Below are 23,710 nucleotides of genomic sequence, written 5' to 3' on the forward strand. Positions count from 1 at the left end.
CCCGGGAGTTGGGGACCTCTGGTTTACATTACAGGTCAGGGAGCTTTGTTTCCTGCAGCTGATTCTCTGCAGTCACCGATGTAACTTTATACATTTATTATCAAGAGATGAGTGGTTGCAAGCTTTGAGAGCCACGAAATAAAACAACGAAATTGATTATACTGAATAATGAGACTGTAATAAAAAAAAAAAAAAGGTGATCAAAGATATCATGCAAAATCACCCTCAGCATACCTTTAATTAATGTATTAGATAAAGAAGACACTCAGTAAAGCTTTTATGAACAGACCAGTTACTACATCTCACGTCGCCCACATTCAAGCCACTAAAAAGTTATTATCTGGGAACCTCGGTAATATCATTGTGTTTCCCAGCTACTGTGCCGTGGGACATAGGTGTGCCGTGGGATTTTTTCTGGTTCCACCTGATTAGTACTCTAAGCGATCGGCGTGAGTAACGGGCAGAACAATTACATTCTCTTCCACTAGAGGGCAGTCCAACTACCTGCTCTAATTAAATGGGTTGCCAACCGCCAGTAAAACAGAAGAAGAAATTGCATAATAGTCATGCTGTAAGTGAGACAACTCAGCACGTAATAGCAATCGATACATATCAGAAAAGGAAAAGTAGTCAATCCGACCTGGTCCTGGAGAAATTCCGACCCAGATGAAGGCCCTAGCATGAGTAGCGGTCCAAAGAAAGCAAAAAAGGTATACTGGGGACAAACCAAGCCAATTTAGAAAAATGATCAATATGCTTTTTGTGACGTTTTTGTTTGGTGGTGTGCCGTGTGATTTTTCTATTGAGAATATGTGCCGTGGCTCCAAAAGGTTGGGAAACACTGGAATAAGAAAGAAACACTGGGGAAATGCGTCTGTAGCTGAAAATCATTTCTCTGGGATGGAGCCTGTATGATAAAATCTGTAGTGAATTATTATGTGGAATCAACACTATAATTAGTGCGAAGACACTAAATCAAAACACACTTTCCAATTCCACGAGCTTGCTGTGCCCTTGCTGAGAGTTTACTGTGCCATATTTTCTGTGACCCAGTATTCGGCATTATCCGATATCAGCGGAGACAATGTCCTACCTAAACACAAACCTCAAAAAAGGGATCAGGAACCCTGTGTTCCATCAGTTTAATATCCCCAACATCAGCCCCTGCCAAGCAGACAGCACTCCTCTGCCAAAAAAAACACATGGGATTCAGCTGAAGGGCTCCAGTTTTTCAAAAACAGTCTCTTTCAGTCTAAACTTCTTAAGGAGGTCGGTACGAACGTGCTTTCATTTGAAAAAAAAACCCCTGCAATGTTAAAAAAAGGCCTGGATTCAGCCGGGACACTGCCACCTTTCACCCTCCATGTTGTCCAAAGGTGTGTTTGCTTTGAAAAATGTGAGCAAACCTTCGTCATCATTACCTGACATTTTCATCCCCACTTTTTAAAGGAATTCGCAGAAGTTTATTTTTCACAAATTTCAGCAGAGGCCTGCTGATAATCTGGAAAACAACTAGAGAGTATTTCCAAAAATGATAAACAGGAAACTGCAAAAACATCTCAGATGTCTACTTAATAAACGTCAAACATGGCAATGAGCCCTCTTACTGCTATCCTCAATATATCTGTGAGGACAGCAGTAAGTACTGGAACTGGAAACAGTATTTGGGGAAAAAAAAATCAATCTTGGAGAAGAGTGAAGTAATCGAAAGTATTATCATTTTGGCAAAAATATCAGGTAGCCTCTCCTCTGAGAAACAACGCAGGAATTCATTTGGTTGTGTCGTTTTGTGCCGCTCCACCAAACAGAGCAAACATTTACAGACGGCTTTGAGGAGGCGGTGGGATTCCACACTTGACTTAAAATAAAACCTCGCGCCGGTGAATGGCTCTCAATGTCCGTCTGAAACGACAACAGAAAATGTGGGCTCGTCTTAGGTTTATATAGGTCACGATTAAAATTTTTAAACATATAAATATCAATGCAAGCACCTCGGCACTGCACGCCGAGCCGAGCCCACGACTGCAGAGGAGAAAACTTTTTGCATATCTTGGTGTGCCTCTCCCCTGCACCTCAAACCATATACCCAAACAGCTCTGGGGTCAAGCCTCTGCAACAAGCCTTGGCTAAGTCAACAGGGAACATTAAGAACTGTCGGTGAATAAAACTCTTGTGTCCAGCTACAGTTCACCGCAAAGAGGAACTGGCTCACTTACTTTTTCTTTTTTTTTCCTAATCAAATAGGATATTTTCTTCTTCTTTTTTGCCTTTTTGCCCCCGCCCCTCCTACACAGTAGCTCCAGATATGTCAGGAGCTGTGCATGTCCAGAATGCTCTTTTAAGTCTCTGAGGCCAAGAGTGTAGGCCACTGAGCACACGTAGCTCTCAGCAAAACATCAGCATGCTTTATTTGCTCATTTTGTCACTCTCGATGAATCTCAACATTGTAAACACTTCCGCCGAAGCTGCAGGAATTTGAGGAGGATGATCGCAGAATGTCTGAGTTACAATGAGCCTTTGCTCTGACAGCATACTGTTTTACCCATCAGACCTGCAGTGTATTTACACTCGCAAGTCTCACACACACAGCTCAGACACAGCAGCGCCTCACCATTCAGAGCCGATTATGCAACGTGACACACATTGAAGGTGGCCAAGCTTTGCACAGCTGCTGGAAATTTAAAGGTTAATAATAAAAGTCACATTTCCAGTTGGTGCTGTTCAGGTTAGGCTACCATACTGTCTGCATCTATCAGCTGATTCGTCAAGACCGCCTGTCTGCTCAGGTATCCTCACAAAAAACAAAAAACCTTCATATAGAAAGAGAGGAGGAGGGATTTGTTCCAGCTGGCCTCTATCTAACAAACGACTGGGACTAAAGAGGAATTTCATGGATGCTTTAAAGCAGTTCCATAAGTTACACTTTGTTTGTCATGCTGGTACTCTGTGGTCCACACATGCATCTTTCACTGCAGTTGTCTTTTCCTCTCACACATCATACTTATCTTCACTAATCAACAGCAAGGAAATCTGCATGCACTCATAAGCCAGATGTAGATTCAATCAAACAGATTTCTATTTAAACTCTTACAATCTGTCAGTCATGCAGCCACAGACTGAGCCTGTAGTCAATGATTCTCCATCTGAGTCTATTACTTTAAAATGTGTCTGACAGTGACTGCAGATTTTAGCCTCATTAGTCAGCTGAAGAATGCATGTTTAAACAAAGGCACGCTGTATAGTTATGCTTATGCATGCCAGTGAAGACAATTATGTATGACTCCCGCACAGCCGGCCTCTGCCTCTTAATATAACACATGAGAAAAACTTGCAGGAAAGATGACGTGCCATGAGAAAGTTTCATAACCCCGCCCACAAAAAGCAGCAAACCAGACCACATATACATTTTGCCAATCTCCAGCTGAAGGTCATCTCCTGGTGGACGTCTGCACTGGTCCCAATACTGAGGCACGTTTAAACAGAACTCTGTTGTGTCAATATGGCAACTCTGACAAAGCTAAATATTAGGGTGATGAGGACGGCTGGTGGTGATGACGGCATCACGGCACTGACGGTGTGTCGCTGGGGGATAGCTCACATTTTTATACCCAAATCTGAGCGAGTACACTAGACTTCTATGAGAAGTCAGAAATAAATCAAGAATAACATTCACCCACAGCATGTCTTTATCCTGTCTTCCTCCCCTAGTTCTCTACTGGTCGCAGCAGATGGCCCCGCCCCTCCCTGAGCCTGGTTCTGCCGGAGGTTTCTTCCTGTTAAAAGGGAGTTTTTCCTTCCCACTGTCACTATGTGTTTGCTCATAGGGAGTCGTCTGCTTGTTGGAGTTTGCTCTCTATATTTGCTAGTTCTTTACCTTACAGTATAAGAAGCCTCAAGGCAGCAGTTGGCTATAATTTGATGCTATATAAATAAAACTGAATTCAACCAAATTGAACTGAATTGACTTTATGTTATACTAAACATAACCTAAAACTCCAATACCATCATAATCATAAACTCACTGGAAGCATGTTTCCTGAGGTTATAGATTAGACATCTTGCTTTAATCAAAGGAGTCGCCCCCTGCTGGTCATCAGAAAGAATGTGAAGCATTTCCAGATGAGGTTTCCTTTTCAAACCCAGAAGCGACGACAGCATTGGGCTAACCTTATAAACAAATCCTCTTCATAATTATAAAGCAGCTGTAGCTGATTCATCTCATGGTCAATTAGAAGTTCATATAACATAAGATAATGACACAATGAAAATCTACAGTATGAATAAAAGTAATGCGCTAACACGAGCAAGACTTCCTGCCTGAATCACATCAGTGGGCTTTTCGTGCCAAAGGAAAATCTGAGACAACGCCCATGAACTCAAACTACTTCACAGCATCATCAAATTATGCCTTTTATTATTGTTTTGAGTTGCATATTATATGTTAAGGGTTTTGAGGCAAATACAAACTCATATTGAAGTTTTATAATATTTAGCAATTAGCTTCTTAACAGTTAACAAATGCAGATTTCTGTATCTGTTGCCATGGCAGGCCAACCAATAACCATCCGGGCAGTGCGCTCAAAACTACAAACCTGGTGGCTCTAAAGAGGAAATCACATTTCACTGTAATCCATTTCATAGCTGAAATATTTTAGCCTGGACCAAAGTGGCAGACTACCACATGGTTGACAGAAAGACACAGAAAGAGGTCTTAATGCATTATTAATGGCAACAACATAACATATGCTATGTCAAATCAGTTGTCTCAATCCTCTCTCTGGCTCTGTGTTTCATCCAGCAGAGTAAAAGTCCAAAAATACATCAGACATGAGAAGCTTCCCCTCTTTCCCTTTCAGGGTAGCAAATAAAATATCTTCAGTATGTGAACCATCAGCTGTGTTCATGTGAGTGTACATGAACTGAGAGACATGCAGTGGGAGGAGGGTGATGGGAATGATACACCCCGCCTGACATCTAAAGGTCAGCTGAATTCCTTCGTCATTTACTCCGATTCTTTTTTAAAAGAGGCACGTGGTGCAAGTTTCAATCAGGTGACCAAGAAAAAGGAAGTTTCCCTCCTTCCAACCATTTACGATGGACGTACTGTAGCTGTTAAACTGCATTCCCTTTACTAAAGCTTCCAACAAACCAGGTGTGTTGAGGATCAAACGCTGTCATTATTCTCCCATAAACAGGCCCAAATGTGCTCATGGAGCCCAGATTTCCCAAAACGGTGAAAAGCTCTTTATTTTTTCTATCCACAAGTTTCAGATGACAGGTATAAATTTAGAAGGTTTAATAAACTTCCACATATTTAACTTAAAATCTCAAAAGTGCCTCAAAGAGAGTTTCTGAAGAAAACAAAGTGGTTTCCAAGTCGTATAAAAAGTTTCACCAACAGTGTGCAGACTTACTGAGTTCAAGAGTTTTTATTCAACCAAGCAATAAGCTCCAGGATTCATCTTTTCCATGCAAATATCAGAGATAATCATTTCAAGGCCGTCATTGCTTTTCAGATGAACCCAGAGAACTTAGCCTGTGCACTAAGCAGAACTTTTATAAATTACATTAGTGTGGATGTGGGTGATCTATGCTGATGGGTTTAAGTCTCATATTATATATAATCCATATTTTAACAGTAACAGTGGGAAAACAGTAATGTAAAACAAAAAAGGGGGTTGCTTAGGAGGGTACGACTTACAGCCATACCACCCTGATCTCCCTGAGCTCAGAGGCTCAGCAGAGTCAGGCCTGGCAGGCCTTTGGGAGGCTGCCTGGGAACAGCAGGTCCTGTTGGCTGGCAGCTCTGGAGGTAGAGCAGATCATCTAATCTACTGAACCCTGAGCTATTCCCGATGCATTCATCAGAGTGTGAATGAGACATGGTGTAGAAAAGTGTTACACGGGTCCAGTCCATTCATGAATAAACCAAACCCTCATCGCTTCGGCTTGCTTGAACCTTACAGTGAGTCTCTCCTCATTTTATGAATTTATTATGATAGCAGCATATTTAGCAGATAAAGAGCGGGCTCCATCTGTCAGGAGGTGGTACACAGCAAACAGAGAAAAAACAGCGTGATCATTTATCCAAGTGGCTTCGGATTTGGAAAGCAACCCAAAGCGCGACACACAGCAGAGCACACATCTGCATCCTTATAATTATTATATCCTCCTTAACTCAAACAAGTAAAATAGTCCAGCAGTGCATCAAATAAAAATCTCTTACAGACATTTCAGTCCTCGAGCCTTAATCTGGAAGACCACCCAAGGATTGTTAGGTGGATAAGGCTTAATTGGAGCTGGAGCCTGTTTAATTCAGCACTTAGTTCATTGCCAGCATCAGATTTTGAAAATAGTCACTCGCAAAACGCAGATAAATTTGGTCTCCTCCTTCTCGTGCATGACTCACAGCTATGCTGTTTCTCTCGAGGAGTTAAAAGTGCCACAAGTATCACAAGAGCAGATGATTTCATGTTATTCGTGCTGCAAATTTAATGGAGAAGGCGCCGCACACCAACATTGTGTCACTTTCTAATGACTTCATTTGTAACTACAGGCCTCGGCTTACACGCGGCGGCTCAGCGAGTCAGATCAGAAACACAGATTTTAAATACCCAAATATGGAAACGAGTTACAAATGATGCAAGTTTTGTAAGAGAACTCGCACCGCCAATCTCTGGAGCAAACGTGAGAAATAACCAGGCCAACACTGGATTGCAGATAGAGCTTGAATGACATGCTGCTGATTCAACCGGATCACTCCTCCTCAGTATGAGTGAAGGAAGAAGAAAACAGAAGTCAGCAGTGACATGTTTCATGTTTTATGAAGGACCAGCTCTCCCAAGCTTTTCTGACATGCAACACAAGGGCCATCCCCCACGCAGGCCAGCAAAGCTCGCCCTCGGTTCGCCCACTGCTGCTGAAGCAGAGGAAGTATCTGCCTCATAAGTATTTAGCTGCCAGGCTGGCTGCCTGCATGCTAGCTGCAGTAAACACTTCCAGACAGCAGCCTGGCTATAATTAAGAAACAGTAAAACGCACACCTAGAGAGGGCCAGGGCTACCACTTGAGATCAAAGACGGCCGGCCCTCAACGACAGGCTTTTAGATCAGGAAGCACTGGTTTGGAGAGCGTTTGATGTTGGGTTCTGTAGTCCTGCGTGTTTTGGATTTAGGCTGCAAACATGAGGAGGAACAAGAATCACTGCTGCGAGGAACCAGGAGCTGAGTGGATAATCTAATGCAAACTTACTAAATAAACTCGATTCTTTTTCTCTCAATTTAACATCCCACATTCTTACTTTTATTGTGGCGATTTTACAGTTTCCCGTTTATTTTGCTCTCTGGTGTGATGTAACACTGGGAATGAGAAGTTACAGTAAATGAGGTCATTGTGTAACAATGACGCCTGTAGAAACAAAAAGAGCAAGTATATGTCTCAATAAGAGCTGTGTGAAATGCTTCAGTTGGAACATGCAATACTTCTGTTGTTTTACTGATTGATCTGAAAACATGTCAAAGTCTCTCCTGCCTTCATCTCTCACTATAGTATCGTGTAACACGGCACTTCTTCTGTTGTTGTAACCGAGCTGATGGCTGGAGCTCAGAGTTAGTCAAATCTTTCTGTTATTCCAACAGTTTAGATCCTGGTAAAAGAAAATCAAGTAAGAGAAAAATAATCAACAAATTTGTAACCCAGATGTGGCAACGGGGCATGTTATCTTGAAATGCGGGAAAGCTGGAATATAAGGGGATAACAGGATGCTGAAGATAGTGTTCCTACCCTCATCCGTGCCTACAGACGGAGGATAGAGATTGAAGGGATAAGATTATGGACAGAAGTGGTGGAAATGAGCTTTCTGGGCTCAGCTTTAGAGATGGGACGAGGAGCTGAGTCATTCAGGAGGAGCTCAGAGCTGAGCTGCTGCTCAACCACACTGAAAACGGCTGCTGAGGTGGTTTGAACATCTCTGAGCATGGGATGGCTGAGGTGAGTTGGACACAGCATTCTGGACCAGGACACACTGGAGGGATTATGTTGCATCACCATAGACTGTTCTGGTGATCTCTGCTTAAACCGCGGCCCCTGGGACTCAGATAAGCAGCAGATACTGGATGGACGGACTAAAATGTATTGTCCGTGAAAGGAAACAATGAAGTATCGACCCAGTATTGTGTGTTATTTATGATGTTCAACTTTTTTAATAATCTTTGATACTATGGCAGTAAAGCAAGTGATCATAGAGCAGCAGCAGTCTTTTCAAATCAGCCTGCATTTGAGAATAACTGACCGACCTTGATAGCTTTTGGCATCTTCTGAGTGACATCCCACCACAGCAGCATTTACAAAGCAAAACTTTCACATCCTGTATCCCCCCCCTCCTCCCCCTCCTCCCCCTCTCCAGGCCTGACTCTCCTGCAAGGCTGGACTATAAATGTCTCGGGGGAAAAAAGGACTCAGAGACATAGACTCTGCCCAAGTGATGAACTGCTTCCTCCAGCTCCAATCAAAGGAAACGGCCAAATCCTGCAGCTCGGAGGACGGACTTAAAGGTCAGACTGGCATTATCTTTGTCTTTGGACATGCCTGTCGCTGCAGTCGGTTTATTTTTAGAGATTATGTTTAGAACTTCACAGAGAGTTCAGGAGCTGTTCAGTTCAAAAACAAAATCTGAAGAATCTTTTTTTTTAAAGCACGCATAATTAATTGGGTGAAAATTATAACTACCAGAAAGAGGAAACAAAACCTGACTGCATATGTACCGTTTTCTAATAGCAAAATTAAACATAGGGACTGGTCATTTGCATTCACCATATTTAGAAACACAAAGCAAAGCTTGGCCTTATTTTTGACCTCGATAATATCTTAAAATATTTAAAGTCACATACCTGTTGACAATTTACCATCGAGCATCTGACAGTCTGTCCACTTTTTCACCTGCATGTCAACTAAAAAACAACTAATAATCTGAATATTTTTAAAGCAAATAAATATTACGGGGAAACCGGAGGGAATCTACAATATACATACACAATAGTGCTGGGCGATATGGAAAAAATATTTATCACGATATGAATTATTTTATATCATGATAACGATATATATCACGATATACCACCTGACCTGTGGTCATCTGGAAAGTATGCAGTCTTTAAACAGCGAGTGGAGAGGGTGCAGTCTTTGTTTTGAGTTACCGTAAAGCATGTCGCAAATCTGGGTGCACGTAAAGCAGCACCATGTTGCAAAACCACAAGACAGAGTTTCTTTGCGAAAAATATCATTTTTTTATACTTTATTTTCTCTTGCATAAAGTTAAGAGTATGTATAGTGAGAAGACAACACTAATATATTTGCACAGGCTATTTAACCCTTTAAGACCTACCATAGAACCAAGTCCGCCAGAGCTTATCTTTACATTTATTTATTTTGAGTGTCTTCATAGTTTTCTTTTTGAGATACACAAATTTTTATATACTACAGGAAAAATGAAAATAAATAAATGCAAATTTGCAAAAACACAGCATGTGCATCAAAATAAAGTATTTCCAACAGTGTAATTTGGCTTCTAAGCATCCCAGAAACGATACAGAAGAGCATAAAGTCAAACATGACTTTTAAAAACACCAACACCAACACCTTCTTTGAAGCTTAAAAAACTACATTTTCCGCGAAAATGACGTCACTTCCGGTTTCGGACAGGTAATGGCGGACATGCGATAGTTTGCGCTGACTTATATTCCAACTAGGAAGTGTTATGAACAGCTGATCGGATTGGCAAAGCCTGTTTCTGGAATATTATGTTTTTGTTGCTGGAAGTGCTTTTTATGCAATTTTTGCAAAGCTATATGTGGAAGGAAACCGTGACCGAGGACAAGCTAATGGAATAAGGTGTAAGTACAACTCCTACGGTTTCATATGCAAAAAAAAAAAAAAACATTATTGTGCTACCTTACGTGGTTCCAGTTCTACAGGGATTTAAAAATAGTTAGGGAAAACGGAGTGTGCCTGCTCCGAAAAGGGTTAATGATATATTTTATGTAATAATTTGTAAAATTCGGGTTAGAAACGATAGAAACGATAGAAGACAAATGACACGATAGACACTTTTCTATCGTCCACACGATATATATCGTCATATCGCCCAGCACTAATACACAATGTGAAATTATTTATTTTACATAAAAAACCAAAGAATGAGGGCAAAGCAGAAGCTGCCAGGGTGTGTTAACAATGTTGCCTTGGCTACCTGTCCACCTTCATACTTGATTCTCGTCGTGTCACTCGCTTTCTGCCAACTACATCCTTCACTTCTACATCTCTCTCCTTCTCTCCCTTCCCTGCTCCTCCCCCTTGGTGTTGTCAGCCAAAAGGCAAATATAGCAGCCCTGTCCCTGTCAAATTCAAACATTGTTGTTGGTTTAAATTTGAGTTTCTTCTGGTAACGCAGTCAAGCCAGTAATGAACAATCTCACTCAGTGTTTGCCATCAGAGGATTCAGGCACTGAAAGAAACGTACCCTTTTCACCTGAACGTTTCACTTCGGCATGTATTAATGGACTCAGTCACTAGTTTCAAGTGTTACATAATACATCAATGTCAGTCAAACAGTAAACACCCTGCTTCATCAACCAGTTCACTCTAAATGGGAATATTATTTAGCAAATGTAGAAACCAGTTTGGCTGCCTGACCAGCAGCGTCGCAGTTTTCAATCAGATCTAACATGAACAAAAAACAAGATGACATCAGTCCCAATGCTCAGCTCAAGGCTTCAAAATAACAGTTTGCAGACAAACAGATGTCACAGACGGGAATAGCCATCTTTTATATACAGTCTAAGTGAATGATCAGTGTTAAAGCCACATTCAGCTCTCTAAAGAAACCTGTCTGAATTAAGCTCCTTTAAAATGCAGATGTTTGTCACATCTCTAATGAACAAAATCTAACTTTATTTAATACTACGCTGACTCATCCTACTACTACTAAAAAACCAATAATAATAATAAACTTTGTGGGCAGCACGGTGGTTAGCACTGGTGCCTCACAGCAAGAAGGTCCTGAGTTCAATTCCACCATCAGGCCGAGTTCTCTCTGTGTGGAGTCTGCATGTTCTCTCCGGGTACTCCGGCTTCCTCCCACACTCCAAAGACATGCAGTTAGTGGGGATAGGTTAATTAGAAACTCTTGGTAGGAATGGGTGAGTGAATGGTTGTCTGTCTGTGACAGACTGGTGAACCCTGCCTCTCACCCTAAGACAGCTGGGATGGGCTCCAGCCCCCCCGGCCCAGGAAAGGATAAGCGAATGGATGGAATAAAATTTGTGGATTTAAATGAATAACTTGTATCTTTGGTTTTAAGTTATACGGGCTGACGTTACAGAAGCTTAAAGAGGAACAAAGCTCCACAAAAAGCTTTATATTCTTTAGACACAGATAAAGAGGGAAAGGGCGTTCAGCTGCAGTTTGTTATGTGGGGAGAATTCAGATTTCAGGTTGGCTTTAACATGGAAATGATTTTGCGCCACAGTGACTCACTTTCCTGCTGCTGCACTGTGACACAGTGTGAACTCATTACTTCATTATGCTCCACGATACAAAGACTGTATCCAGTGACAGGAACATTTAGTTTGATGTCCAACAACAGAATCATTACTCTGAGCGATATTTATTATTTTACTGAATGCCTGGTGATAACCCTGCCATGTTTTTTATTGAACCATGTCACATTTTTCAAAGGCAAACCTACAATCTGAGGGGGCAGAAATGAAACTGCATCTCTATATACTTCCACCAAGGTCCATAATTTGGCAGTAATACATGCAAATAGGTTGGAGTTGGCTGCCTAAATGTTAAAAAACATTTAAAATGTTCCAGTTTTGAGGCTCACCAGGGGGCTTCATTTCTCCTTCAAAAAAGAACAATAAGGTCTTTGCGATTGCTCCTAATTACTGTGATCATGTTCGAGTGTGATGTGTTTTTAGTACCTTTCGGGCAGCTGCAGCGCACCGAGGCACAGATACGCAGCCTTTGGATATAAACAGCACAGTTAGTAATCATCACTTAGTGTTGGCCGCACAGCCGGCACCTGCTAACAAGTGTCCGTGCTCCTTAGCCTAGCCTTGCTTGCTTGTGTTTTCATCCCACACACCTCCACTGTCATCCAAAATTAGCACACGGTGACTTGTCTCTGTGACGCTGTAATTAGTCATGCAGGTTGCTCAGGCTAGCTGCTATACAGGCATAATGTTGCTATGTTCACCATCTTGATGTGGCAAATATTTTGGCCAAATATTGAGCCAAGATAAGTCAAGGGATCAACACATTTATCACCATCTGTCATGCAGACAGTGTGAAAATCCTGTAAAATGTTTGAATTTGAGTTTAACATTTCATGAGATCTTTAAAATGAAACTTAAATAAAGAGAGTTTGTCCCATCATATGTCAGAGATCAGTTTAGCCAGCTAGTGGAGGATTATGAAGCGTGAGGATGTGAGAATATGTGATATAAAGCACAGCAAACCTAGTTTAACTCTCGGATTTGTATTTGCATTTTGACCTTTTTACTTTCTGTTAGGAGCTTTGCTTTAACTTTGTCATGAATATCTGAAACATTAACTTTCCAACAGAGAGTCAGTCCTACAGCACTACAAATGTTCACCTTAGAGAATTAGCAGTAGAAATTCATTTTTATTTCAGTCTCCCCAACTGAACAGCTCAAAAACTAAAAAGACAGAACACTACGAGCGCCGTCCATCACTTCCCCATCAGGAAGGTGATTTTTGGAGGACCTTCTTTGTGTTGCTTTTCAAATCTCTGCAGTATTTCAACTAGAGCTGAAGGAATTTGGGTTTGGCCTATTCTTCCCTTAAATGCAGAGATGCTCCGCTGGCCAACTCTAAGAGATTTTGGCTCTGGTCGTTGCCCAATGACTGTCCAAGTGTTTTATGAGGGGTGATAGGGAGGATGGGGCTGCAGACTTTTAGAAAGGACAAAAGGAACTCGTGCTTTATGTTGGGAAGAGGTTAGAAGGAAAATCCCTTCACAAATGCAATAGGAGACTACTCACCCGTAACAAACCTCTGTACAAAAAGTACAAAAAGCTATTACGTCCGCAAAAACAATGTGCTGTAAAAATGCTGAGCAGTGATGTAAAGGAATGCTACAGACATCTAAAATCCTTTGGTGTCAGTTGATAAGGTCATGGCACTTTTGAAATGAAAAGGACTTTCATGGGGTGGGAAAGGAAGGAGTTTTACGGCTGAGGAAACTTACCAACCCATCGCAGTTGTTAATGGCAACCGAGGCCCCGGGGACGTCTGTGATGTCACCGGTAAAGGTGCAGTCTGTCTTGAGCAGCTCACGGCGCAGTATCCTCTCCGTGCCATTGGTGGATTCAGTCTGGTTGGCGCCCACGCTAGAATCGTTGCCAGCACCGCCGTTTCTGAATCCCGGGACCTCGTCGTGCCACTCCACCATCGCGCCAGGCGCCACCAGCCTGCTGTTCGGCCGCAGACGAAGGTGAAACTCCTTTCCGAAGGCAGTGATGTTGAAGAAAAGCCTCTGTTCAGTTTCACCGTTTTCAAGCACCTCCCTCTTAACACGCTGCTTGTGAGTGGCGGAGAGCAGGTGTGACAGGTAGTGTCCGTGGGAGTCGGTGCTGAAGGGGGTGACCAGGCCATATTCTTTCAGCCGGCTCTTCAACTGGTCTGCAAAAAAACACAAGAACCCAGCAAAGTTAGTTTTTCCAAACAGCAATAAAACAATATCAAATTAGTCTTTTCCTCTAAACACATCAGTCAGCCGAGGCCTGATTATGCTGCATGCTCTAATCATCCTTTTATCACTGAATATTGTAACAACCAGTTCATCTTTTCTTTTATCCAGCTAATGTTCCTCTAAGACAGGAGAAGCTTTGACATTCATGGTAAACTTTTAAGAACACTTGGACTTGATTTCCTTTCAGCTAACATTTTGACCTTCATTTTTCTGTTCCGGCCAACTCAAAAACAAAATATTGGACTAACTGAGTCACCATGTTTACCTTCTTAGTCCAACGAGAGAGAACTAGGACACCACAGCTGAGAGCCAGACTGACTAGACTGAGCTAAAACTCTCTGAGACACATTATTAGGCAAACAGAAATGCTAATAGGATTGTGACACTTGCATATTTATGTTGAATAGTTTCAAAGGCATCTAAGACCGGGATGGGAGTAAGCGTCAGTGTTAGGGTTATATTTTCTTTCACTTGGACGAGGTTCCCTGACCCTGCTTTATGTCACGGGCAGAGCGACAAAATACTCTGAGAACAACAACAATGGGACAAACCTACAGTACCGGTGTCGTGTCTACAGTGAAACTATGAGCACACCTTATTCTGTGTTTAATCCTCACTATTCCAACATTTCATATCTCTGGGAAACACAGCTGACCTCACTGATTGTGAAACCTCCAGGATTGGCAAACGTTTTGAAACACTGCCGTCTGCCGTCTGCGTGGATCGTATCACTCCTTGTTCTTTGGTTCTGATGTGTCACACCAATTTCAAATGATCATTTTCCAGACGAAAACAAAGACATTCACCGTGGATAATGAACTACAGGCGCTGCTGAGCTCACCGTCTAAACTCTGCTACTGTACTACTGCCTAAGTAGCAGCTGTATCACAGCAGTAGTACACTGTGTGGCATCCCACGAGGCATATTCTGCTGTCCTGCTGCCACATGGATCAACACCAGAATATGTTATGTGGGATCTTGCATATGACACTGCACTGAAATATAGATGAGCCAGGTTTAAAGACGACCTTGAGCAGCATAGGTGTCGGTTATTACTGGGCTTACTGTGAATTTCACGACGACCGGTGGTGCCGGTGTTGCTTCGTAGTCATTATGATTCTGATTCTGTCAGAAAATACTTATTTTCTCACCATTGTTGCTCTTCTGCTGAGCTGTGCCAGCCTTTAACACAAAAAAATGTAACACCAGCACAAGCCAGTTTCATCTGTGCCATTGTTTTAACATATTGCTTTGTTTCACCCACTTCCTTATTCATTGGCTCATTTGTGGTCAACCCAAATGTACCAGGAAATCTGTGGGCTTTCTCAAACACTTTCAGATTTAGGAAAATTCCATCCGAGCTTGGTTTGCTTTTCCAAGAATCTTTGGTTGGAAAAAATCTAACAAGAATATTGAAAGCGTGTAATTATCTTGCTGCTTTTGACCAGGAACATCAAACAGGTGTCAATGGGGAAACTAAAATTACATATCTGAGGACGTGACTTCACACAATCACGGTGAGCATGCACGTGGATGCATGTGATGGCAAGAAAAGACCTATTTTAGAAGCATTCAAAGCAAAGACTGCAGGTTTCATGACGCCAAAGTATGATAATGGTACTGATGGAGCACATGAAAGCATGGAGTCCAAGAGATGAGGCAAGAAAAGCGTGACTTGAGAAAACTGTGGGTTTGAACTTAAAACAAACAAACATCTAAATCCTTTTTCCCCTCCCTGTTACATCACCCTAACATTACTATATCTGCAAAGCAAGGATGGCGCAGTTAGCTGCCTGATACTGAAATATTTGGAAAAAATTACATCAGTTGTACCGAGTACTACATATTTTTCCACAGAGTGCATTTAAGCAATGAAAAGACACAGTGCATCAAAAAGAAGCCAGAAATGTGTTCAGCTTGTTAGTGTGTGTTTAAAGAGCAGGCTTTCACTGCTTAATCCTCATGAGGAAGAGGTCTAATATAAAGAGTCATTTGTCCCGCTTAGAGGACTATTTTTTTAAAGCTAGAAGCCATGCAGATTTTGATTTTAAGCACTGATTTTTGGATATAAATCAACGTCTCTATCGATTAAACTTGTCGTGATATTTTCAGGTAACCACGCCCGTTTTGATGTTTGATGTAGTACGTCGTTCCTGCTCTGGATTCAGATCGTTCGCCTAAGACTACAAAACGCCCGCTGATATCACTGTTAATGTCTGCTACCACAAAGTCACACCTCACGGCTGCTGGATCGCGGGAAACGTCTTAAACTGGAAATACACAAAAAGGCTTTTAGCGCAAATATGACTGTGGTTAGCGTGCTCCAAAAAATGTAAACGCAAACAGAAAAAATAACAACTTTACTGCGGTTTGATGATGTGTCAAAAACAACCAGGTCCATATGTAGCACAAAGTCCGATTTCAACTGCAGCTATTTTTAATTGAGACATTAAACGGCAAATGTCTCTGGCTGACCTGTGAGTGTTTGATGGTCTATAATACTGTATATCTATACACAAGCTGACTGGTTTTCTTTAACAGTTAAAATAAAATTGAAATTAAAAGCAAAATAAAACACATTTCTCAAGTAAAAACACAAAAACGGATCCAAACCTGGGGGAGAACAGAGGCTTTTTGGAGGATTGTACTGGATCCAGACATTTACCAGCTAAAATAATCTTCTGCTGGGCAGGTATTCGGTTTTTAATTTAGTGTTTCAAACACTCTTTTTGTTTCCTTTAATGTGGAAAAAAAGCATCTCTCTCACAGCAGCGATCAGACTTCGGTTCACCTTTCGCTAACTTAGCATCCTCATTAGGTTGACAGAGTTTATTTATGCCTGCTTACGCAGTCAGAGGCTGCATGACAAAAAAAAAATCAAAACATCCTGTTGCATGTATTGTTCTCACTAAGTGATCATTTTACACATAATTACAGCTGTAATCACAGCACAGCTGTTGTCTGTGTGACGTGTTTTGTTGGAGTATCCCAGTATTCCCATTATTATCTGACAGAGATCCATTTGCAGTGGAGAGTGCGAAAACCGAGATTTTCTGCTTAAAGGGAACATTTACTTTAGATTTAAGTTTGTCGGACCGATTCACTCTGGAACGATGAGGTAAGTGAACAGAGCTGCACATATTAGACCCAAACAACTTGTACTAAATGAAAACAAAGTAAGACAAACATACTTTACAAGAAGTACGATTAGAATCACAGACTTTATACATAAAAGAGAGAAGTTTAAAGAAAAGAAACAGAAACATATACAGGTGTTTTACAAGGTCGTCTAACAGGAAGGCTGTAGCTTTACTTACAAAAAGCACGAGTCCGAACAATACAAGTGAAAGATGAAATACACTGAATGAATACAACCACACAGCACTCACAATATACTTCTCAAGGGTTACCCACCAAAGACCTTCAAGCACAAATCCCTCAGTGTCACAAAAGAGTCAGTTAAAATCCATTTTCTGATTTCTTTTCTGTCCTGTGTCCATTTAACATATATTCTCTCTGTCAGAGTGAAAAGTTCTGACGACGATATTACAGGAGCACACTAAAGCACATTTCAAATGAATGCAAAAGACCATCTATGAGGGGCCAGACCAGCTGTAACAGCAATGAAATACTGGAATGCACCCCGATCAAAAATATTATACCTCAGTGGCACTTTGACACATCAGCCAAAGCAACCGCTCTTCAAATTCAGCAGTTAATCCTAATTAAGCTCCATAATTCTGGTTTTCTGGATATAGTTATGTTGACTTTATCTTTGATTTCTCTCTTTTTTTTGTCTCTTCTAGTCTTGTTTGATATTTGGAGTTGAATATGGAATTTTGGACCACAAGAAAATGTGCGTAACAAAAGCAAAGAGTGACGTTTGTGGCTTGGCGGTTAAGGGCTAGTGTGCAGACAATGAGCGATCTTTCAAGCTGACTTCCCAGTTAATCAGGGAAGATGGTCCCTCTGCTCTCAGTTATTCCATTTGCATTGCTGCTGAATGTTGTTTCTAAATGGTGCCTTTTCACAGGTTTGCTCTTGATGTGTGAGAACATCAAATCCTGGCATTTAACTGAAAGGTTTGCCGACACTGCTCATCTTATCCAACCACCACAAATATACATGTCACACAAACCTCTGCTGCAGTTGTCCATATAGAGCAAAACATGTGCAAAGAAATACAAAGCACATGGGCAGCAGTTTCGTAAAGTTGAGCTGAGACATGCATTTGATCGACTAACTCTTCCAACAGAGGCTGATGAATCAAAACACAGAAATAAAACCTTAGTGGGAACCATCAGGAAAGTTGGAATGAAAACTGCCTTCAAATTCTCTACACAGAATGATACAAGTGGTGCTTCAAGGTAACGACGAGTGACCAATCAAAAGACAAAAATCGTGAAAAATGATAGAAATACGTAAAGCACGCTCCAGCTACATGTCTACCAAAGACTGTGGACATTTTAAAGGAAAAATGTAAATAGCTCTCTAACACAACATCACAGAGTTTGTTTCATAAAGGTGACATTCCTCCATCTGTCAGTGTCGACACTTTACTACTGTAAAACACTTCGTACTATTTTTCCTCTAATTTGTCAGCGATATATGAGGTATTGTACACCTCAGAGACTTGGCACTGCTGATTGGCTGATGTATGACCTCAGTTTGTGAAACTGAACACAGAAAATTCAATCAATTGCCACTTCAAAGATAAAGGCACTGTGCTAGAAATAAGCAGCTTTTGTCCTAAACTATGAAACACCAAAGAAAGATGCAGGTGCTTCAACAGCACCTTGAATATCACAGTTTACGTGCACTGGAAATGAACCAGTCTGTTCAAAGAGCAGTCCGACCATATTTGAAAGCAAAGCAAGGAAACAAGGTTACCACAACAAGGATGGATGAGATGGAGTCAAGGGTTTCTGAACACATTTTTAGATAATCCATCTTTAACCCTTTACCTCTTGAAAGCCTGCTAGGAGTAATCCTCGAGGCTCTTGGAGGTTTCATATTTCATATTTCAACCTGCATTTAGAACAAAGGGACTGGATGTGCATCAGATGTTAGTGAGGCCGGTCTCTGCCTGCGCAGCCTTGAAAACCCCCCCAGAAACTATTCTAATGGTCATCAAACCACATCTTTATTGACATATACTGAATTTTAAAACTCCTAAGACTACACAGGAGGTCGTCAAATGTCGCCTTTATGGGGGACAGAGTTAAAAGCATTATAGGCTGAAGAAATGAGCTGGAAAATTGCCTTTCACACTACCTCAAACTCACCAACCGCTGCTCAAAGAATTGTTGGACAATCCAATCAAAGGTTATAAAGCTGTGGACTGGGCAGCACTGCCTTCAAATTCTCTACACAGAATGAAACAGTGGTGCTTCAAGATAACGATGAGTGACCAAACAAAAGAGAAAAATCGTGAATAAATGACAGAAAAAAGTAAAAATGTACCGAGGCCTCACTAAATGGTATAAATGAGTGTGACTCGTGTGCTGTGGCCTGTCCCAGCTACATTTCTACCAAAGACTGTGGAAAAAGTTAAAAAGCTCTCTAGCACCATCACTGTAACACCACGTCACAGGGTGTGTTTCATAAAGGTGGCATTCCTCCCCCGAGCAGTGTCCACACCTTACTAAAACACTTTGTACTGATTTTTCAGTTGCCACCAGCTGATAGGCTCTGTGGATAAAAACACACCTTAGCATCAGCTGAGCCCTGACACAACCAGCTGCCAGTCAAGAGCAAAGAAATAAGGAAATACCAAATAACAAACAAAAAAATTATTCACCTTAGAGTCATCAAATACACATTTGTGCAAATTTTCTTGATCCTTTTACTTTCTTTAGAGTCACCAAACCATCTAAACAGCATAGAATTGCTATAATTTGTTGTACTGAGTCTGATGAATCGAGCCTGTTCACAGGGAAATGCAGTACGATGACACAGACACATAATCAGCAACCCTGAATTTGTCAAACAGACTCTTTTTCCATCCTTTTTGCTGACTGAAATGTTACCAGTAAGTACATGAAGAATGTGACAACATGTTATCAGAGCACTGATGAACTATCATCGAAGAAGAAGGAGGTAACATGACTTTACCAAAGCAAAGCTCTGATTTAGCTTTAAGGCGGTCAAGCAGCCTTAAAGTAGTGGAGATGGACCAGGAGACAGCAGGTGACAGAAAGCTGAGGCTAAACTCACAGTGACCTGCATAAAACTACAGACAATTCTCTTCCATTGTTTATGTTTTCATGCCAAAAATTAAAGCTTAAATCAAACTTTGTTCTTACTGTGGAGAAAAGTAGACTTTCTCATGAAGAAGATTCATTAAATGTTGATCAAGACATTGGCAAGAAATTTGGTGGAAGCAACAATTTATCTCATAGTGCAAATTTCCAACTCTGTACTTTTACTCTTAAATTTTGCTAGAACAGCTTTGCAGCTTCTTCGTGTTGTACTGCAGCCCCGCCCCTCGGCTCACCTGCTGGCTGCAATGAGACATTTTAGCAGATGAGACGATCGTATGATGGATATAATCACAACAAATGTTGGACCAGTGAGGTTAGGTGGGAATGTGAACCTCGATATGCTGGGATGAAACCATTTAGCACTCACACGCCGCTGACATCACAGAGGTATTCCAAGGAAAGTAATGGATTACTAAATTACTCGTTACTTTGTGCTTTTTTGGTGTGTTTTTTTCTTTCTATCCACATAACTGAAGAACCTTTGTCACAAGAGTAACAACATAATTGTACCGGTCATGTAATTACTGAATTTGTAATGCGATTACATTACAGTTACAGTTATATAATTATGCTTTACACCCCGACACGTGCCTTGGTGATACTGGTTGCCAAGAGCAAGGAGCGTTTGTTTTCAATCGTGGTTTAGTTCAGTTTAGGTTCAGTTTTGGGATGAAATGTTCCTTTTCACAAATCTCACCCTGCCTTTTGAGAAATTACACTCACAAGTGGATTTGAATGTGATGTCGAGGGTTCCTAACCACGCAGCCATATGTGACAAGTTACAGCTGCCACAGCTGGATGTATTTAAAAGAGGAAAAAGGCAGCATTTGATGCCCTGGGAATGAGGATGATCGTCAGGAGTTAACCATAAAACCAATCAGGGTCTGACCTTCACTAGGAAAGAACTTTATATTTGCTTCATTATATTTCAGCAGATAGGACCTTTTGCTTGATGTCCTCCCCATGTTTACCTTCTGCTTCCCATCCCTTACAATTAAACCTGAGCTCACTCAGTTTTACAAATAGTAACAGAACCAACAGGAAAATCCACAAGATTTACTTTTTCATCTATTATTTGAGACCAGAGAAGATGAAATCTAAGCAAAAGAAATCTGCTTGTAAAAGTTACAGAAGTGGCAAATTAAGAAAGGCCCCGCCAAATGAGCAAGGAAACTGCTTTACAAGGCCGATAATGACCACATGGAGCAAACAGTGGCTCACTACAAGCAACGGGGAACCACAAATGTTCAGCCCACAGCCAGCTGTCATCTTGCTGTGTGAGGGCCCTGGAGGTGTTCAGAAGATAAGGGCCGGTGTAAAAGGATCCTACGTGGACACTGCTGCAGCTCACTTGTTCCTTAACCTCAGAATGAATAACAGATGTTCAGGATCTCGAGGAGGAATTTTCTTTCCTGTATAACAAAGCCCTTGAAGCAGCTTGCTCATGCAATATAAGTGTGTATGTGTGATAGAGGACTCTGTGTGTAGGTAGGGTGCTAGGGGAGGGCGAGGGGGTATATTACAGAGCCCCTCACACACAGACTCCCCTCCCACTTTGATCTCAGTGAACCAAGTTGTCCTCATGAGTTTCTTCTCTGACTGGGGAGAAACTCCTCTGCCTTTTTTCTACACACATCTAATTATTAACAAAACGAACACAAATAAAGCCAGACTTACCCTCTCTATCTACTTCACCAGCCTGTAAAAGAGAGAAAAGAGCTCGTTAAATGCGGCACACGCCAGAAGGAAATGATAGATCAGAGTCTGAGATGTCCAGCGGTAACAACACAACAGCTCTGGAGTTTTCTGTGAGCCGTGCTGCTTGTAAAAAGTCCGAAAATACCTGTTTTACATCCAAAGGACAAAACTCAGACGTCTGCAGTGTCAACGTGTATTTCACAGAAGTGTTCAAGTTTACAGAGCCGAAAGTTTAGAGCCTTGTAGTTTTTTCTCCGCTTTACAGCTGAATTCGTTTAATATTGACGGGATTCAGTCAAACTGCGCGTATTTATATGCGTAAAAGGAGGCAAAAGCGAAGCGGTGCAGACACTTACCTTGGCAGCTGAAGTCAGTACAAGTCCTACAAGTAGTAAAGCTAGTGACAGGACAGCCATCACGAGTCTTAAATGACAAAGTACAAAAAACAAAAAACGTTATCCCAACGTGAAATTAAAATAAGGGGGAAAAAGAGACAAAAATCTTTACGCGAACGTGACCCGGCTCATTCAAAACTTATCAAACTGGATGTGCGGTCAATGCCTCGGTCTTAGGTAAAAATCAGAAAAAAATAAGAAGTAACATAAAGTAGTTAAAGTTTCATTAAAGCAGGAGTGAAGCGAGTTGCGACACTTTTGTCATTCAGTCAGTGTTTTTCTGATGACTGAGTTTCGTGAAAGTTTTGGTGAAGTTAGTAGGACACCCCTCTCTGCCGTGACCGGACAGAGCAGCAGTGTGTAGCTCTTGCAACCTGGCACCAGGCTCCGCTGGCTAATAAACGCAAGACCAGCCCTGTGTGACGTCACTATGTGAGTCCGAACACATGGAGGGACAGGAGGAGGAGGAGGATGAAGAACCCAACCCCCATACCCCTCCCCTCCCTCATCTCAACACACACAAGTGAGCGACTCAACAAACAACAAGAAACCTATGAACTCTAACGATGCCAGCAACAAGAAGAATTACAGTCCAGCGCAGGACTCAGGTACTTATTTAAAATCAATTTCTTGTTCTTTAGTGGCGCGTACCGTGGGTCACCGAGAACCCACGAAGGACCAGAGGGAGGACCAGAGTTGTATAAATAGATTCTCCTGATTGTGCTAATACGGATGTTATTAGATGAAAAGTGGCTCCAAAGTGGGGAAACAAATACTCTTCACTTAGATAAACTGCTGCTTAAGTGATAACTTCAATTAAAACTACACATTGTGCAGGATACTATTCATATTATTGGATTATAATTAATGACTTTCATGTGTAGAAAACGTCTAATACTGAATTATATATTCTAGATTTAGATTTTTTTAAAACTGTTGCAGTCCTGGGTTTAAATCCACTGGCCACATGGGACTTTTTTTCTGGTCAAGCTTCCTCCTACAGCCCAGACGTGCATGCTTGGTTAATGGGTGAATCTAAGTTGGCTGTAAGTGTGAGTGTGGATGTGAGTGGTTGTCCGTCTCTCTGTGTTAGTCCTGGCAGCTTGTCCAGGTGTGCCCTGCCTCCCAACCTGTGACAGCTGGGATAGGCTCCAGGCCAACCGTGACTCTGGACTGGATTAGCAGAGAAAACTGCAAAGCAAAAAAGCAACTAGAGCTTTAAAATAAATATTATGTTGTACAAAGTACAGCATATTCAAAATTTCACGGAGTAGCAAGTAGGATTTTTAAATAATGAACTATATGGACAAAGGTGTCGGGCCAAACCTCTTAATATTTGAGTGTTTTCAGTCCATTTTTTCACAGGAGTATGACACAAAGCATACCCTCCTACACATTCCACAATCAGCTGTAAGTGATATCAGTGGAAGTGTTTAAGAACCACAGCAACTCAGACATGAAGTGGCAGATCGTGTAAGGTTACAGAGCAGGGTTGCTGAGAGACGTAGCGCATGAAAGTCGCTCTGCTGATTTGATACCTGCAGAATTCCAAACCTCCATCCATTTTCTCCTGCTTGTTC

General features: G+C 41.5%; 1 protein-coding gene across 1 annotated transcript in view; it reads right to left on the reverse strand.

Moving 5' to 3' along the window:
- adamts3 (ADAM metallopeptidase with thrombospondin type 1 motif, 3) overlaps positions 1-22,165 on the reverse strand; it is a 149,347-nt gene extending 127,182 nt beyond the window's left edge. The window contains exons 1-3 of the mRNA XM_063490591.1: positions 22,092-22,165; positions 21,715-21,736; positions 13,271-13,704 (exon numbers count right to left, since the gene is read on the reverse strand). Coding sequence (XP_063346661.1) covers positions 13,271-13,704; positions 21,715-21,736; positions 22,092-22,151 — 516 coding nt within the window. The 5' untranslated portion in view covers positions 22,152-22,165. The remainder of the gene's footprint in view (positions 1-13,270; positions 13,705-21,714; positions 21,737-22,091) is intronic.
- Positions 22,166-23,710: the final 1,545 nt, after the last annotated feature.

Source organism: Pelmatolapia mariae, linkage group LG12, assembly GCF_036321145.2.
Source record: "Pelmatolapia mariae isolate MD_Pm_ZW linkage group LG12, Pm_UMD_F_2, whole genome shotgun sequence".
Classification (NCBI taxonomy): Eukaryota; Metazoa; Chordata; class Actinopteri; order Cichliformes; family Cichlidae; genus Pelmatolapia; species Pelmatolapia mariae.